Raw genomic sequence first — 13,258 nt, forward strand, 5'->3', positions numbered from 1 at the left:
TGCGGCCGAGCTGAGCGAGGAGAAGAGGGGCATTATTTTCGATTGCTCACTTGTTTGGTGCTAACGAAGCGACTTTGATATTTTTTTCATTGCGGTGAGAACTGACTGGATGTCTTTGGTCGCGCAAGTTTCCTAATATTGGTAAATTTCTTTGCATGGACCCATTAAGGTGCTTATAAGGAACATGACGAGAGTGATTTATCAGCATCAAAGTTACTCCGGAGTGTCATTCGCTAATTATTTGTGAGTTTTCGGAATCCCTCTCGGCCAAATAGCTGTGTGGTTGATTCCGTAACGCTATTAGAACCGGGGTCTTAATAATAAAAAGAGCACTAATATCCTACTTGATGTTTTGATTGATTTTGAACTGTGACAACTTAATATTAATGTGCCGCTTTTATGTTGGAATGATTTTCCTAATCGGTGTGCACGCTTAAAACTGTTTGGGCCTATCTTCATCCAGCTGACCCCAGCAAAACGTCGACTTTTGATTCTTACTTAATCTAAGATTTTTCTTAATCTCCAAGGCATAAGGATAGCAAATTTTTCTCAGGCATTCTGTTGCTGGCATCAATGCTTGCTGCATTAAGGAGTGTATTTGGGGCTTTCAACTTTCTGATGAATGGGGCTGTGTTATTATTTTTCTCGTGTGATTTCATCGACCTTGTTCATTTTGGTTTGGGTGTCCCACTTTATAAATAAATTCTAACGTAGCAAAGCTGTTAGCAGCGTAATTAAATTTTATGATCACGTTGGGTAAAAGGGAGTTCATTCAGCTCTGTGCATGGCTGCTTGATCATCCTCAATGCGCGCAGAACTGCCAAGAAGGCTGTTCGTTCAATTTGGGAAGGCCTTGGTTAATCTCAGTATCGCCCCACAGTAAAAGCAATATATCGGAGAGCAAGTTAGGCGTTATCATATAAGTATGAGTAGTAGTTCGATAGGTCGCGCAACCATTGATGGTTATACAAGCAAGTGTAATTGTGAAAGGTCACGCTGACAGTCGTGCAAGGAAGAGAAACCACCCCGACCAATCTGTAACCAATCAGTAATCAATCTGTCTGAGCATTGCCTGGATGTCCGCTAATTTTGTTATTGCATTTCGCTGCGGGGATATTGTTGTGGTCCATGAAGTCTCATAGTTAACATCATGGTTGCCATGGCAACCATCATGGTGATTGGACCTGGATATTTTAGCGATACATATAGTGGCCGATTAGTCCTATGGCGTGGCAGATACGATACCCTTGCTGGATGATCGAGTCCCAACAATTGCTGAGAAATCACAGCGGTTTGATAAAATATAGTTAGAAATAGATAACGAAAGGATGTGTGTGTAGACAAAAAAGCGATTTTACGCATTAGTATACGGCATGTTCGGAGCTTGCCCTCATAGCTCCGGCCTGCCTGGTACTGTAGTACCGCCGCTGTATATCTGATAGAACTATTTTTTACATGGTGTTTGAGCTTTTCCTCTTGAAGTAATCAAATTTATTATTGCTGTTTGCTGTGGCAGGTTGTTCTAGATGCAAGTCATTGAAGGGCTGCAGAAACGTTTTTCAGCCACAGGAGAGTGTCGTTGCGTCATCTGGAGTGTGTTTGATGCACTAATTGTGAGCAAAATAGTCCCCATTTCAAGGACAGCCATCCTTCCCAGCGGGTGCTGTGAGAAAAATCAGTGACTCTATCTCTGACAAATGTGCCGTCAATGTTGGCAGCGTTGAGGGAAGCGCGACCGTTAAATCGAGAGAAAATTTAGAACTGGTGCCAAAATGTTTGCGTAGTTTCAATAAAGTCATTGAAGTACATAAAGCTGCTTTTTACCTCATGCACTTTCCAGTCATGCGATCAGGATGTGAAAACAATTGCTGGAGCGGTCTACGGGCAGGTGAAAGGCAACAAGGCCTACGTGTTCGCCTTCGAGAACGATTTCAGCCTGCTGAAGAAGGTTAGTTAACAATGCTTCATTTTGTATCAGTTTTCAGCGTGCGAGCGGAACACTTAAGTATGAAAACTTAATGTTCCGTAACGCAGAATCCGTAACGCGAGATCTGTTTTATTTAGTGCAGAAAGTTGAAGGTCTGGAAGCAAATCAAGCTACGATGGATGCAGTAGTCGATAATTGTAGACATTCCTACCAATTAGGGTTCTTTGAACGTGCGCTGACATCGCATACAGTACATGGTTGCTTTTGCTTGTTTGTTGCATCGAAAAGTGGCCGCCCTGTCCGTGTTCGAGCATCCTTAGTCGGCATTCCGAGTTTGCTTCGTTATCCAAAGTGTCGTTATCTCTGCGACCTCGATACATCTGATTGCTGGAAACGCCGGAACCTGAAGTGGCAGTGACATCCGGTTCCGGTGTTTTCACCACTCACATGCGAGGTCGGTGAGATAGCGACACTTTCGATAATGATGTAAACTCGGAATACGGATCCTGAGAACTGAGTCACCGTAGCGGGCTCTAATGAAACACCAGAATGAGGTTTTATACCATCTTTTTTACGGAGCCCAAACCTTTTATAGAAGCGGACATTGCGTTAGATTTATGAGCCTAGTGGCTATGTTTAAGGATTTTACGTATTCCAGGTAAGTACTTTGTTCACTTATTCATGCGTAAGCATCAAGTGGGTATGTTTTCCAAGGTCGTGTCACCAGTTGTTTGTCGGCAGGATTACGTTCGAACAAAACGAGTGATAAGAACACTATTTCTTGTACTAGATGGATAAAAAAAGTCTTGCCGAGGAAAACATTTGGTGCATCAAGAGTAGTTAGTTAATTAGAGCCAATTAAGTCAATCAGACGTCGGGTATGTCGGGTCACCAGGCGGGTGTCGTGTCGGCAGGAGTACGTTCCAGCGAAAAAAAAAAGTGATAATAAAACGAATATTAACACTGAACAGAAGATGAGGAATGAAAACATCTCACTTAGAAAAATATTTCCTGCATACAGAACAATTAGTTAGATTCGATTAAGTCAATCAAACGTCTGGTATGCTTTAATGTCGCGGCACCAGAAGATTTTCGGCAATATTACATTCGAACGAAACGAGTTGTAAGGAAAGGAATAGATGGACTGGCATGGTGTATCATGAGGACATATATACAGCTCGCAGCTGCATGGGATACAGTTTTGCCGCAAATTTTCTACCTCGGCTATAATATTTGGGGACATGTATATACTACAATTCAACAATAAATAAATAAATTTAACAATAAATAAATAAATAACGGTAATTATTTACCACCTACAATAAATCCTGTGCAATTATACTCGGCATATGATATTCAACTATATAGGGCTTGTCCAGTTAATTTCCATCCTTATTCGCAATGAACCAATTTACTGTAATGCGCCACTTAAATCGCAGAGCTGTCACTTAGTGAGTCACTAAATGATGTGATTGTCACCAGCTCACAATACTATGCTATAATACTCAACACGATTGGTCACAACAGGCAAGCTGGCATAGCTTCATATATGATGAGCTTGAAGGGCGCTTTGACGGCACGATGCGTTATTTGGCTTTGACCGTAGGTTAGTTGAACTATTCTTCTAAAATCCGCTGAAGAGACTAGATGCTTGCCAGTACATGACAAGTCTCCTAATAGCCACTTCAGTTCATCAACAAAAGCGCATTGTCGCTATTCATCTTCACACTGGTGTTAGCTTGCATTTCTCTCTAATAGTGCTACGAGAAGCATTTCTCTCATCGTTTTTCAGTTTGAAGCCCTGAAGAAAGCTGTCGACCTGCCTCCCAATATGTCTTGGTTGGTGAACAACGTCCATCTCGGGCCCTTTGAAAAGAAGTGCGCTCCGAATCCCTTCAGCCGCCTGGAGACCATAAAGAGCAAACTATTCAGGATCCCCTGAAGTGCGAGGCGTGGTGACGGGTCCGTGATGGAGAAGAGGCCACAGGGCATTAAAAGCAGCCTCGCCAGCACGTGGCCTGTAGTTCTGCCTCTTTAAACTCCCTCATTGGACCCGGCTTTGAAAAACTATTTATAGTTCTGTGCAATTCATAATTCATTATAGACTTACTTATTTTCTACCTCGTTTTGTTCCGCCGACTAAAGATGTTTCTCTGTGTCGTAAGTTTCCGTGTTTACGTTATTTCCTTCTTTTTTCAGTAAATTACATACTCAGATGTCCGCAATTAGTGCTCTTTTGTTTCCAGTTCATGATTATTTAGAATTTTCTATACTTTTTGTCGTTTGCGTTGTATTATGAGTATTTTATTATATTATTGTTAGTATTATAAGTTGTTCTCTGCACGACTGTATATATTTTTTTCTCATTCACTGCCTAGTAGGCTACCCGCGAATTTTAGTCATTTTTTCATAGAGGTCCCCCGGACAGTTCCTCCTTCAGGACCTACTTCTGTAATACTGATAATCATGTACATTTATCTGACAATTAAAATTAAGCTGATGATGATGATAATGATTATGAAGCTATAAAGCCATAGCGGCTACTTTCTAGTGTGCGTTGTTCACTCGATAGCTTTGAAGGAAATGCACTGATGGCAGCTGTCGACTGGCACTTTCATTCTACAGCGAAACAAAACTTTAGTACTGGTATAGTCTTGCCCGATCCGATCCACTTCGTACCCGCCGTAGTTTTATTCTGAGTGCCATTTATTTTACCTTCAGGAAGAATTTATTGGTGCAGTTTGGTAAAGCGAATTTCAATTTTCTTCGTATTGCTTCTACCAGAATCACTGCACGCTCCCAGCCGTTTTATCACAGCTCACCTCTGTGCGCATTTCTGAGGTGATGAATTATACTTACGATCTTATCAACGCATTTCGGTACCTTGCTGAGAAGCTCACTTTCTTTTCATACATCTTTCCATAACATAGATCCAGGAGTCGAAGGGGGGAAATATGTGAAATATGTGTGAAAGAAGACTATAGGAATGATCGAGCCCACGCAAAATACTATGGAGCTTTTAGCTCTTCTGTGGCTGGCAGCTGCCGCGCGCACTTAAAGCTCGGCTCTTTTTGGGACCCTTTCTTGTGTGAGTTGTGTCCCGCGACTGAATAGTGCTGCTAACGTCCCATTGAACCACTCTTGATTTGGCGGAAGGTGTCGTGTAGGACTCTTACGCGGTCACCGTGGAGCTCCGGAGTTTGCACGATTGCCGTGGCGACCATCGAGGGAGGCTGGCAGCAGCGCCACCGCAGTTCATTCCCTGTTACGGTGCCGTCTGTCAGGGAGGCACCGCTAGCTCAGAGTCCGTTCATGCTTCTGATGGTTGCGCCGCGCACGTCATCATCAAAGACCGCTTATGCGATGCTTGCCTCGTGCATTTCACTGGCTGGGATGTCGTCACAATGCCGTTATTGGCTGCGCCCTTGAACACATCCCGTTCTCTGCCGCCCGCGTGGCCATGCTCGACGACGTGCCTCACCCTGGCGTCTTTGCGCCAGACTTCATGTCGCCGCGGACACTCACATTCCCTCGTTTTCGCTTATTTGTCTGCATAAGAAATTAAAACAAAAGCAAACAGTGGGATGGAACCCGGATGCGTAGTGACTATCGACGCAAAGAAGATGGAGGAACTCTGTCGTCAATACCTCTAAAGTAGAGCAATAAAGTTTCTCCTATCCTATTCTAACCAGCAAAAATTGTCATTGTATTTACTTACTATTCCTATCCTATTTTATTTTAGTTATGGCGTAGCCGTAACTAGGGACCCATTCCGCAGTTGCGGCCATCAAGGGCTCTGCAATGAAAACAAAGAAAACGCGGGCATTCGTATGCAGTGTAAGGGTGAGATTGCTAATATGAGGGGAACAGTGCACAGCCAGGCCTTTTGTTGCAAGTGCGATGAAATGACAGTGCCAATACGGGGAAATGGTGGGAAGACTAGGGCCTTCGTAGGCAGTTATATGCCAATATGGGAAACCAGAGCGCAACCAGGGCAATCATTGAAAGGATTATGAATTGGCGCTGCAAATATTGGTAGCTCACAGGAATGACATCACCGATGTAGTGTGTGCGAGTGACGCTGGGTGGCAATAAAGCCTGAGGATCTTTGGCCTGTTGAGCGATGGTGTGTCTGGTTGGCGTTCGTGCTTAGAGAAGCACATCTCTCTTCAACCGATACTGGGGAAACAGTGGGAACGCAGGTCCTATCAAGGGCTAGGATTTGCCAAGATGTTCTCAATATTGGGCCGACGGCGCCTTGTGCTGCTCAGGCTATTGCCGCTCTGAAAATTGTTGAGGTACTTGATCCCTTAAGAGCAACAAGGCAAGGACCTTTGGGGCTTGGTCTACTATATTATCTATTTACCAGAACCCCGCCGATCCCACTATTTCTTCCGTTCCTGATTCGAGGTTAGCAGCTCTACTCGGCGGCGCCGCGCATGCTCGTTGGGGCGCTTGGTCGTCTTGAGATGCCGCGCGTCCTCCTGCCGAGCGTATTGAAGGCATCGTCACTGTGCCCGTACGTTGCACTGATGACGGCAGGAATGCTGGACAAGAACAAATATTTAGCGCGTGTGCGGCGTATATTGTATTGTAATTTATCGTACTTTAATTATTGTAATTTATTGTATATTGTAATTGTATTTTAACTTCAGTGTATAGTATCGTTTTGTAGTGTTTTGTTACATTGCATCCTACAGCCTTAATGGCAATAGAGATATAAAACGGCGCGGCGTAGAGGGAACGCGCTCGGCTGGTGATCGCAGAGGTTTGAGTTCGATTCCCTGTGGAGGACAATTTTTTCTGCAAGGTTAAACAGAACCCCACCGATATACCGCGAAATCTCGTGAACACACAGATCTTGCTGACAATGATAAGCATATAAAGAATTTCGCCTTAAAATGAACTGCAGTAACAGTAAAACATTTGCGCCCGAAAGTGCACGCTTGCTTCCTTGTGCGCTGCGTCTTCTTCCGACGCCACTGTTCTCTTCATCCTCCTGCATTTCCTTTTCACCGCCACCTTGTTCTCCCTTTTACTGTCATAACGACATTTCCTGCTGCGCCACCGAAGTCCTGGTCTCGAATAGACCATCTTCAGAGTACGTTGCCATGGCATCCCAAAGTATTTGAATTTTTTCAACATTAAATGGACACTGACTTAAAAACTGCTCACCGCGATCAGCTCCTCGTCCTATTCAACCAGTTCCACTCTTCCCTGGTGCTTCACCAGTGACTCTACCAAGTGTCACCTTTAAAGCACCGCGTCATGATAGTGGCGTGTTTCCATGTCCTCAAATAAATAACAAGATACTGTGACGAAGCAGGGCAGTGATTTGTCGTCAACGTTGGGCAAACCAGCCCGGTGGTATGAAGCCCTCCACTACGGCACCTCTTTCTCTTTTCACTCCCACCTTTCTTCTTTTATGCGAAGCATATTAACGTAGGTTTCGGGCCTTCGCGCGACGCCCGGCGGTGGCCACCATTGACCCTGAAGTGGGGTCACGTGACATGACGTCACACCGGCTGCAGATGGGGCCTCATATCGCGCCGTCGGTCGCCTCCCGGCGGTGGCCACCATTGACCTTGAAGTGAGATCACATGATGGGACGTCACGTGATGACGTCACACCGGCTGCAGATGGCGCCTCAAATCGCGCCGTCGGACGTCGCCCGGCGGAGGCCTCCACGCTTCGGTTCGCGCCGTCGCGCGCGACGCGGCGGCGGCGCCACCATCGCTGCATCACGTGATATGTGACGTCACGCCAGGGATGAAGCGGCGCGCGCCCGCCGTCGCGTCAGTCTCTGTGCCCGCAACCGCGCCAGCGTCTTTGCGCCGGGCGTGTATGCGTAAGTTACGTGCAAACCAAGAGTCATGCATTTACGGACCATAAGAGTGTGTTTGTCGGGCTGCCAAGAATAAAGTACGACGATTAACCTAAAACCACGGCTCCGTTACTTAGCCCCATCCACACTGAGGCAGCTGCCTAACATGCTTCGCATCCACTGGGCTTAACCTTGATAAGCCTCCAATTTTTTCTTACAGCTCGGACAACGTGTCCGCGGAGAATTGTGAAAGATACTGCTCCTTTTCTTTTATGTAGACCAATTTGAAACGCCACTGATGCCTGCATTGCTGCGTCTGCTCCTGTATGCTGCGTGATGCGGCATTCGAGGAAGCACCAAAGGAAAGGCGCCGCACGGATGCCTGGATCTGACACCCGGCTGGGTCAGCTTTGTATATGCGTGAATCGCCTGCTGACGTCATGACCAGATGTCAAGTCATCATGGCGTCAGTTCCGGTTATTAGATATGGCTGAATAGGTCATCTTCTCGCCCATCTTCGCAAGGCTGCCCCTCTCGGAGAACAAAAGTTGTATATGTCGCAATGATGCTCTGCTACTCTCGGAACTCTGACTGACAACCCAGGGGGCTTCGTCCATGATGGTGTAAACGTAGGCAACGCTGAAGGGAGAAAAAAGGACTGTGAGGAAATGGAAGAAACTCGTCACTTTTCTGTTAACGCACCAGGCACACGTGGAGTCGCAATCCGTAAACAAACCTTCACAATAGTTTAGGGGCAGCCGTCCATCACCGCGCAAAGCAAACCTAAGGAAAGAGTTTGCAAGGTTTTTCGTGTAGATTGGTTGGTATATGAAAATGGCTATTTTCTTATACCAACATCTGTACACTAAAGACCTTGCAAATAACTTTCTTATTTACAGCTACTCCCAATTGCTTGAGAGGTAGTGACTTTTTTTTTTCTGATATGGTTCTATTGTTTGCTCCTACCACGCGATGCAAGAAGTTACATTGTGATGATGGCAGAGCGCCTTCGTTGTCTCAACGGTTCATACCAGATGCTCGGCGAGGCACAATTCATTCAGGGGATGTACGGAACTGAGGATATTTGTGTGAATGAAGGAGAGCAAAATAAGACCTGCAGTTTCCTTGCTGCGTTATGAGCTTCATTCAGTGAATTTTTTTCCGAGATCCGAGTGCAGGTGAACACAGTTGAAGGAACCAGGATTAAAGAGTATACCATCGCGGACGAGCATAACACTAGGCCGTGCGCTGGGCAATATTATGGGGGATTCACTGCCCAAGTGTCTAACTGGATTTCTCAGAACAGCCCTTTTTAAACCTTAAGAGGTGCATCTCGCGCTGTAACATGGAGACGTAAAACATCCCTTCTGATTGTAGAAAATATATTAGAACGTTTCAGCGGTAGGTATGTCCGACGTTTTTAAAGCGACACAATGTCAAGTTATGCCTTAACATTGTGGAGCTCTGGTAGAGATCGAACCTTCCAAGGATAAGCGTCGCAGCAAGAGGCTATAATTTTCTAATTGCATCAACGTGGACACGGCGGACTGGATCACTCAGAGGGTAGGCATACCCCAGATTTGGCCTGACATGAACAAAATATGTACTTTCTCTCGCTTGCTTTCGCTAGATAACTTTTTATAAAACATACGTCGGCCAGGCCTCCTAATTAAGCTATCAATCTCTTCTATATAGCCCCACACGTGAGAAAAATCGCTCCCAAATATTCATTCGTATGTTCCTCTTTAGAATCTGTACTTGCAATAAATTTTCATAAGGTAGTTTTTCCTCGTGAAGGAGGCATGTGCACATAATTTTACAATAGACGTATATTTTCAGAACACCGTAGCTGAACAACGTCTCACGTCACTAAACCTGTATATTTATTTTCCCCAGACACGTTTATGTTGAATGCAATCACCGGCAAAGAACCAAATCTTTGACTTCATACCTCATGAAAGGCTACTAGATTTTAATAACAAAATAGACCTAAAGACAGAGCCTTGAGATACGCTCGACGTAACAGAGACCAAACCATGGTTTGTTCCATTGACTGGCTTTGGTGTCCTTAAACCTTATTAAGCTTATTTCATCTGACTTTGATAGGGTCTATTTTTATTCTATCTTTCCATTTCAGTGAAATAAGAGCACCTGTCGAACGCCTGACTAAATAGCCGGAAAATGCAATGAATTTCATCGTTTCTTTAGCGTTCGGAATATATATGACAGCAGAATTCAATCAGCTGCATTGTGCAAGATAATCCCTTCCTAAACCAATGTTGCTGATTACTTCAAATCCCACACAATTAATCTGCTTCACGTATCTTGAAACAGTGTCTGTTCCTGGATGTTCCCGAATTTTTGCCCACACTTTGAAATCTTATACAAAGTTTTCTGGCAGTAGCAGTAGGTAACAAAAAAAAAAAAAAACTCACGAGTGAAACATGTAGCTAATTTAAACCCGTTACTCCCAAGCCTTTGGCGAAGGTCATCACAGTACAACAGCAAAATACAGCACTTAGACTCTCTAGCCATCCGACATAGATGATTCCTAGTGTATGAAACAAAGAAGTCGCTTCAACGGACTGCAGGTCGCACAACTGCAGCCACTGGGTCATAACTTAAGTCCGCTCAGACAACAGGGATGGTGACAAGGCATATAAGTACTCAGTTTTGAGGCGGTGAGGCGGCGCTGTTTATTTGGGAGATCTCCTCTAGAGTTTGTCTGTTACACTGCGTTAGGAACATTTAAAGAGAAAAAATATTTAATTTTGCTGAATGTAACTACTGAATTTATAATTCCAGAAAAAATTAGAGAAATTTAATTTTTTTTTTATCTTCCTTGTCTAAGCCAAAAACATGGGAAGAGCAGTCAAAGTAGTAATGAACGAAAAGCATCGTCTATATGTCACGGCATAAATACGGCACTGAAAATGAAATACGGCAATGAAGAAGAAGTGATGCTGGGAAAACAGGACAAGAGACGACACTGTCTTAACCCTGGTTTTCGATCAGTGCCTTGAAATGGCAGGACCTTGAACTTAACCCTAAAATGGTGACCTTCCACGCAGCCTTTATTCGTCACTTCGCCTATGCTAAGCGAAGCTACGGTATAAGCTCCCCAATATGCCTCTCAGAATTCGGCACGTCCCATTGTATGCGTTAAGGTAAACTTTAGTGTTTGCTTGAATGGCCACTGACAACGTCGCCTATTGTTCTACATCGAGGACAGAACAATTCATCCGAAAAATTCTATTTTTAGCTTTAAAAAGTGCGATTTTGAATGATATACACTATCCCATTCGTACACTTTATTGGGGACGTACTCTATACTTGCGCGCTTTTTCTCGGAAGGATTTGAAGTCTTTCAAGCAAAACTCGCCGAGTGGCACCTAGCCTTCGCTGTGTCGCAACTCTTGGTCCTCCCAGCGTTCTGTTAGCTTCCTGTCTCTAGCGCCCTCCTTTACTTACTTATGCCGCTTATAATTTTTGAAAATTTTGCAACGTTCTCCTTAATTGCTTATTTTTTTAACTCCTCTATTATTGGTTTTTCTCATCTTTGCACGCGGTTCGAAAGAATTTCTATAGCCTCGCTGTTTGAACTAAAACGTTCTTTAATTTCCTCTTTAGACACGGCAATTTCTCGGAAGGATTTTGTGACCTTCCTCGTGCTCTACCATTGTTTGGACCACTTGTCTCACAGTGCCCTTTTGAATGTTCGCCCCACGCGACTGTGGTCTCAGTGCCCATTGGCACCTGTTTACCTCGTACACAACTTCTTTTAGCCGGTCACTATATTACCACCCCTCCAAGCAAGATGCAGCTCAAAAAGTGACAGAGGTCGGGCAATTTGGGCGTGGTCTCGTTAGAACGTTCGCTGTGCAGGTGAGGTTCAGACGTTATCAGGGGTCAAGCTGACGCTGCTAGCACAGGACCGAATTAATTTGAGAAATATTGAGAAACATTTATTGTCAGCATTGAGCCACATGTTGGTACTATACTAGATGGTTTTTGAAGCCAGCGAATCCGACTCGTAAAACTCGGTTTAAGGACAGCTTAACCAGTGCAATCCCTCCTGCTTCTGGTGAACTCAAATGACGCCCTAATCATCCTGATACCTGGATGAGCGAGGTGTAAAGAAGCGATCCAGACTGTGCCAACTCAAGATAGTACGAAGGATGGGGCAGTGCTCCCGGGCAAATATCGCAGACGCTTATGTTTTTAGACTGGTGTTAAGGCAGGTGTTGTTGGTCACCCTGGCGTCAGCCTCGGGAAGAAAAATTGTACAAAAACCATGCGTGCCCTTTCGTCCACTGTGCTAAAGACTTTACTGAAAATTGATCTGGCTCCGGCATATATCAGTGTATATTATTTGTGAAATTCAGAACTTTTGAGTGAATTTATTTCGAGAAAAAAGCCGAGGGTTATCGGTTTTAAGACACCCCTTTAGGTTAAGAAGCACCATCGTCAATATCGCGATCCGTGCTTCGCTCACACCGCTCGTGCTGTGAAGATATTCAACGGTTGAACGGAAATCACTCAGCTCTTTCTACGGTGCCCCTGCGGCTGGAGATCTGAGGTTAGCACGTTATTTTATGTCGTATTAGAAACCTAGGCACACTAGATCAATTTTTATTTGCTCGTTCATTGTGCAACAGTGATTAGTTTTTCTGTCCGCCTGACTGCCTGGGTACTGGTGCACAACTGCGGTAATCGATACTATCAAAACACCTTTACGCCCCTTAGTGTGCCTGTATCTGTTTTGCTTGTTCTTAAGATATTTAGGCCTTGTCTAGCAAAAGCTGGTTCCTTCGATATAGAGCTGTGGCCATTGCGAGGACAATGCGAGAGCCTGTTGCGATTCAGGCTGAATTACTCATGTCCGCACAGAAGGACCATTGCTGTCAAGTGGCGTTTCCAGCTGCCTACGAACACATTCTCTTTCATCATTCAGCGGAAGGAGATTATTCTGCCGGAAAGCCCGTCTTCACGTGACTGGCCTGGTTGTTACTAACGTCAAAGAACGGGAGGTAGTTCAGCGTGCTTTTCCACGGGGCAGTCCACTGAGGTGGAAATCTGTAAACTGTCCCATATGGTAGCGCCGTATACTGAGACGTGCGGAGCAGTTTAGATCAGCGTCTTCTATGATCGTACAAGGAGTTCGTAGACGCCTGGGGAATTAAAAAGCAATGCTTGATATATGTGTGGTAATGAATCTTATTTCATATTTTCAGTAATGAACTTGTTTCCTCAATGCCATTACCCAGCATTGTCACCTTGATTTTAACGTTTTATGATTCTGCAGAGGTCGCCCCTTTCATTGCTGAATATTGTCGCAAAGCACTAAATACGGAAATAAAAATTACTATTATTAGGTCCATCTTGCGGGTTCTAAACCAGTGCATCTGCTTTTAACTAAAAGGGAAGACGCAATGAAGTAACGGTATGACGAAGCACGTCGTTGAAATATATTGCAGAACAAGTAAGGTTGATTAACCGCGATAAGT

The 13,258-nt window shown here is 44.6% G+C and overlaps 1 protein-coding gene across 1 annotated transcript in view; it reads left to right on the forward strand.

Annotated features, from left to right (window-relative positions):
- Positions 1-1,150: 1,150 nt before the first annotated feature.
- The window catches only part of LOC146176014 (uncharacterized), a 43,327-nt gene continuing 31,219 nt past the window's right edge, over positions 1,151-13,258 (forward strand). The window contains exons 1-3 of the mRNA XM_084581239.1: positions 1,151-1,174; positions 1,841-1,948; positions 3,720-3,805. Of these exons, the coding sequence (XP_084437365.1) occupies positions 1,151-1,174; positions 1,841-1,948; positions 3,720-3,805 (218 nt within the window). The remainder of the gene's footprint in view (positions 1,175-1,840; positions 1,949-3,719; positions 3,806-13,258) is intronic.

Source organism: Amblyomma maculatum, chromosome 10 (genome assembly GCF_055883805.1).
Source record: "Amblyomma maculatum isolate TAMU_Amacu chromosome 10, ASM5588380v1, whole genome shotgun sequence".
Lineage (NCBI taxonomy): Eukaryota > Metazoa > Arthropoda > Arachnida > Ixodida > Ixodidae > Amblyomma > Amblyomma maculatum.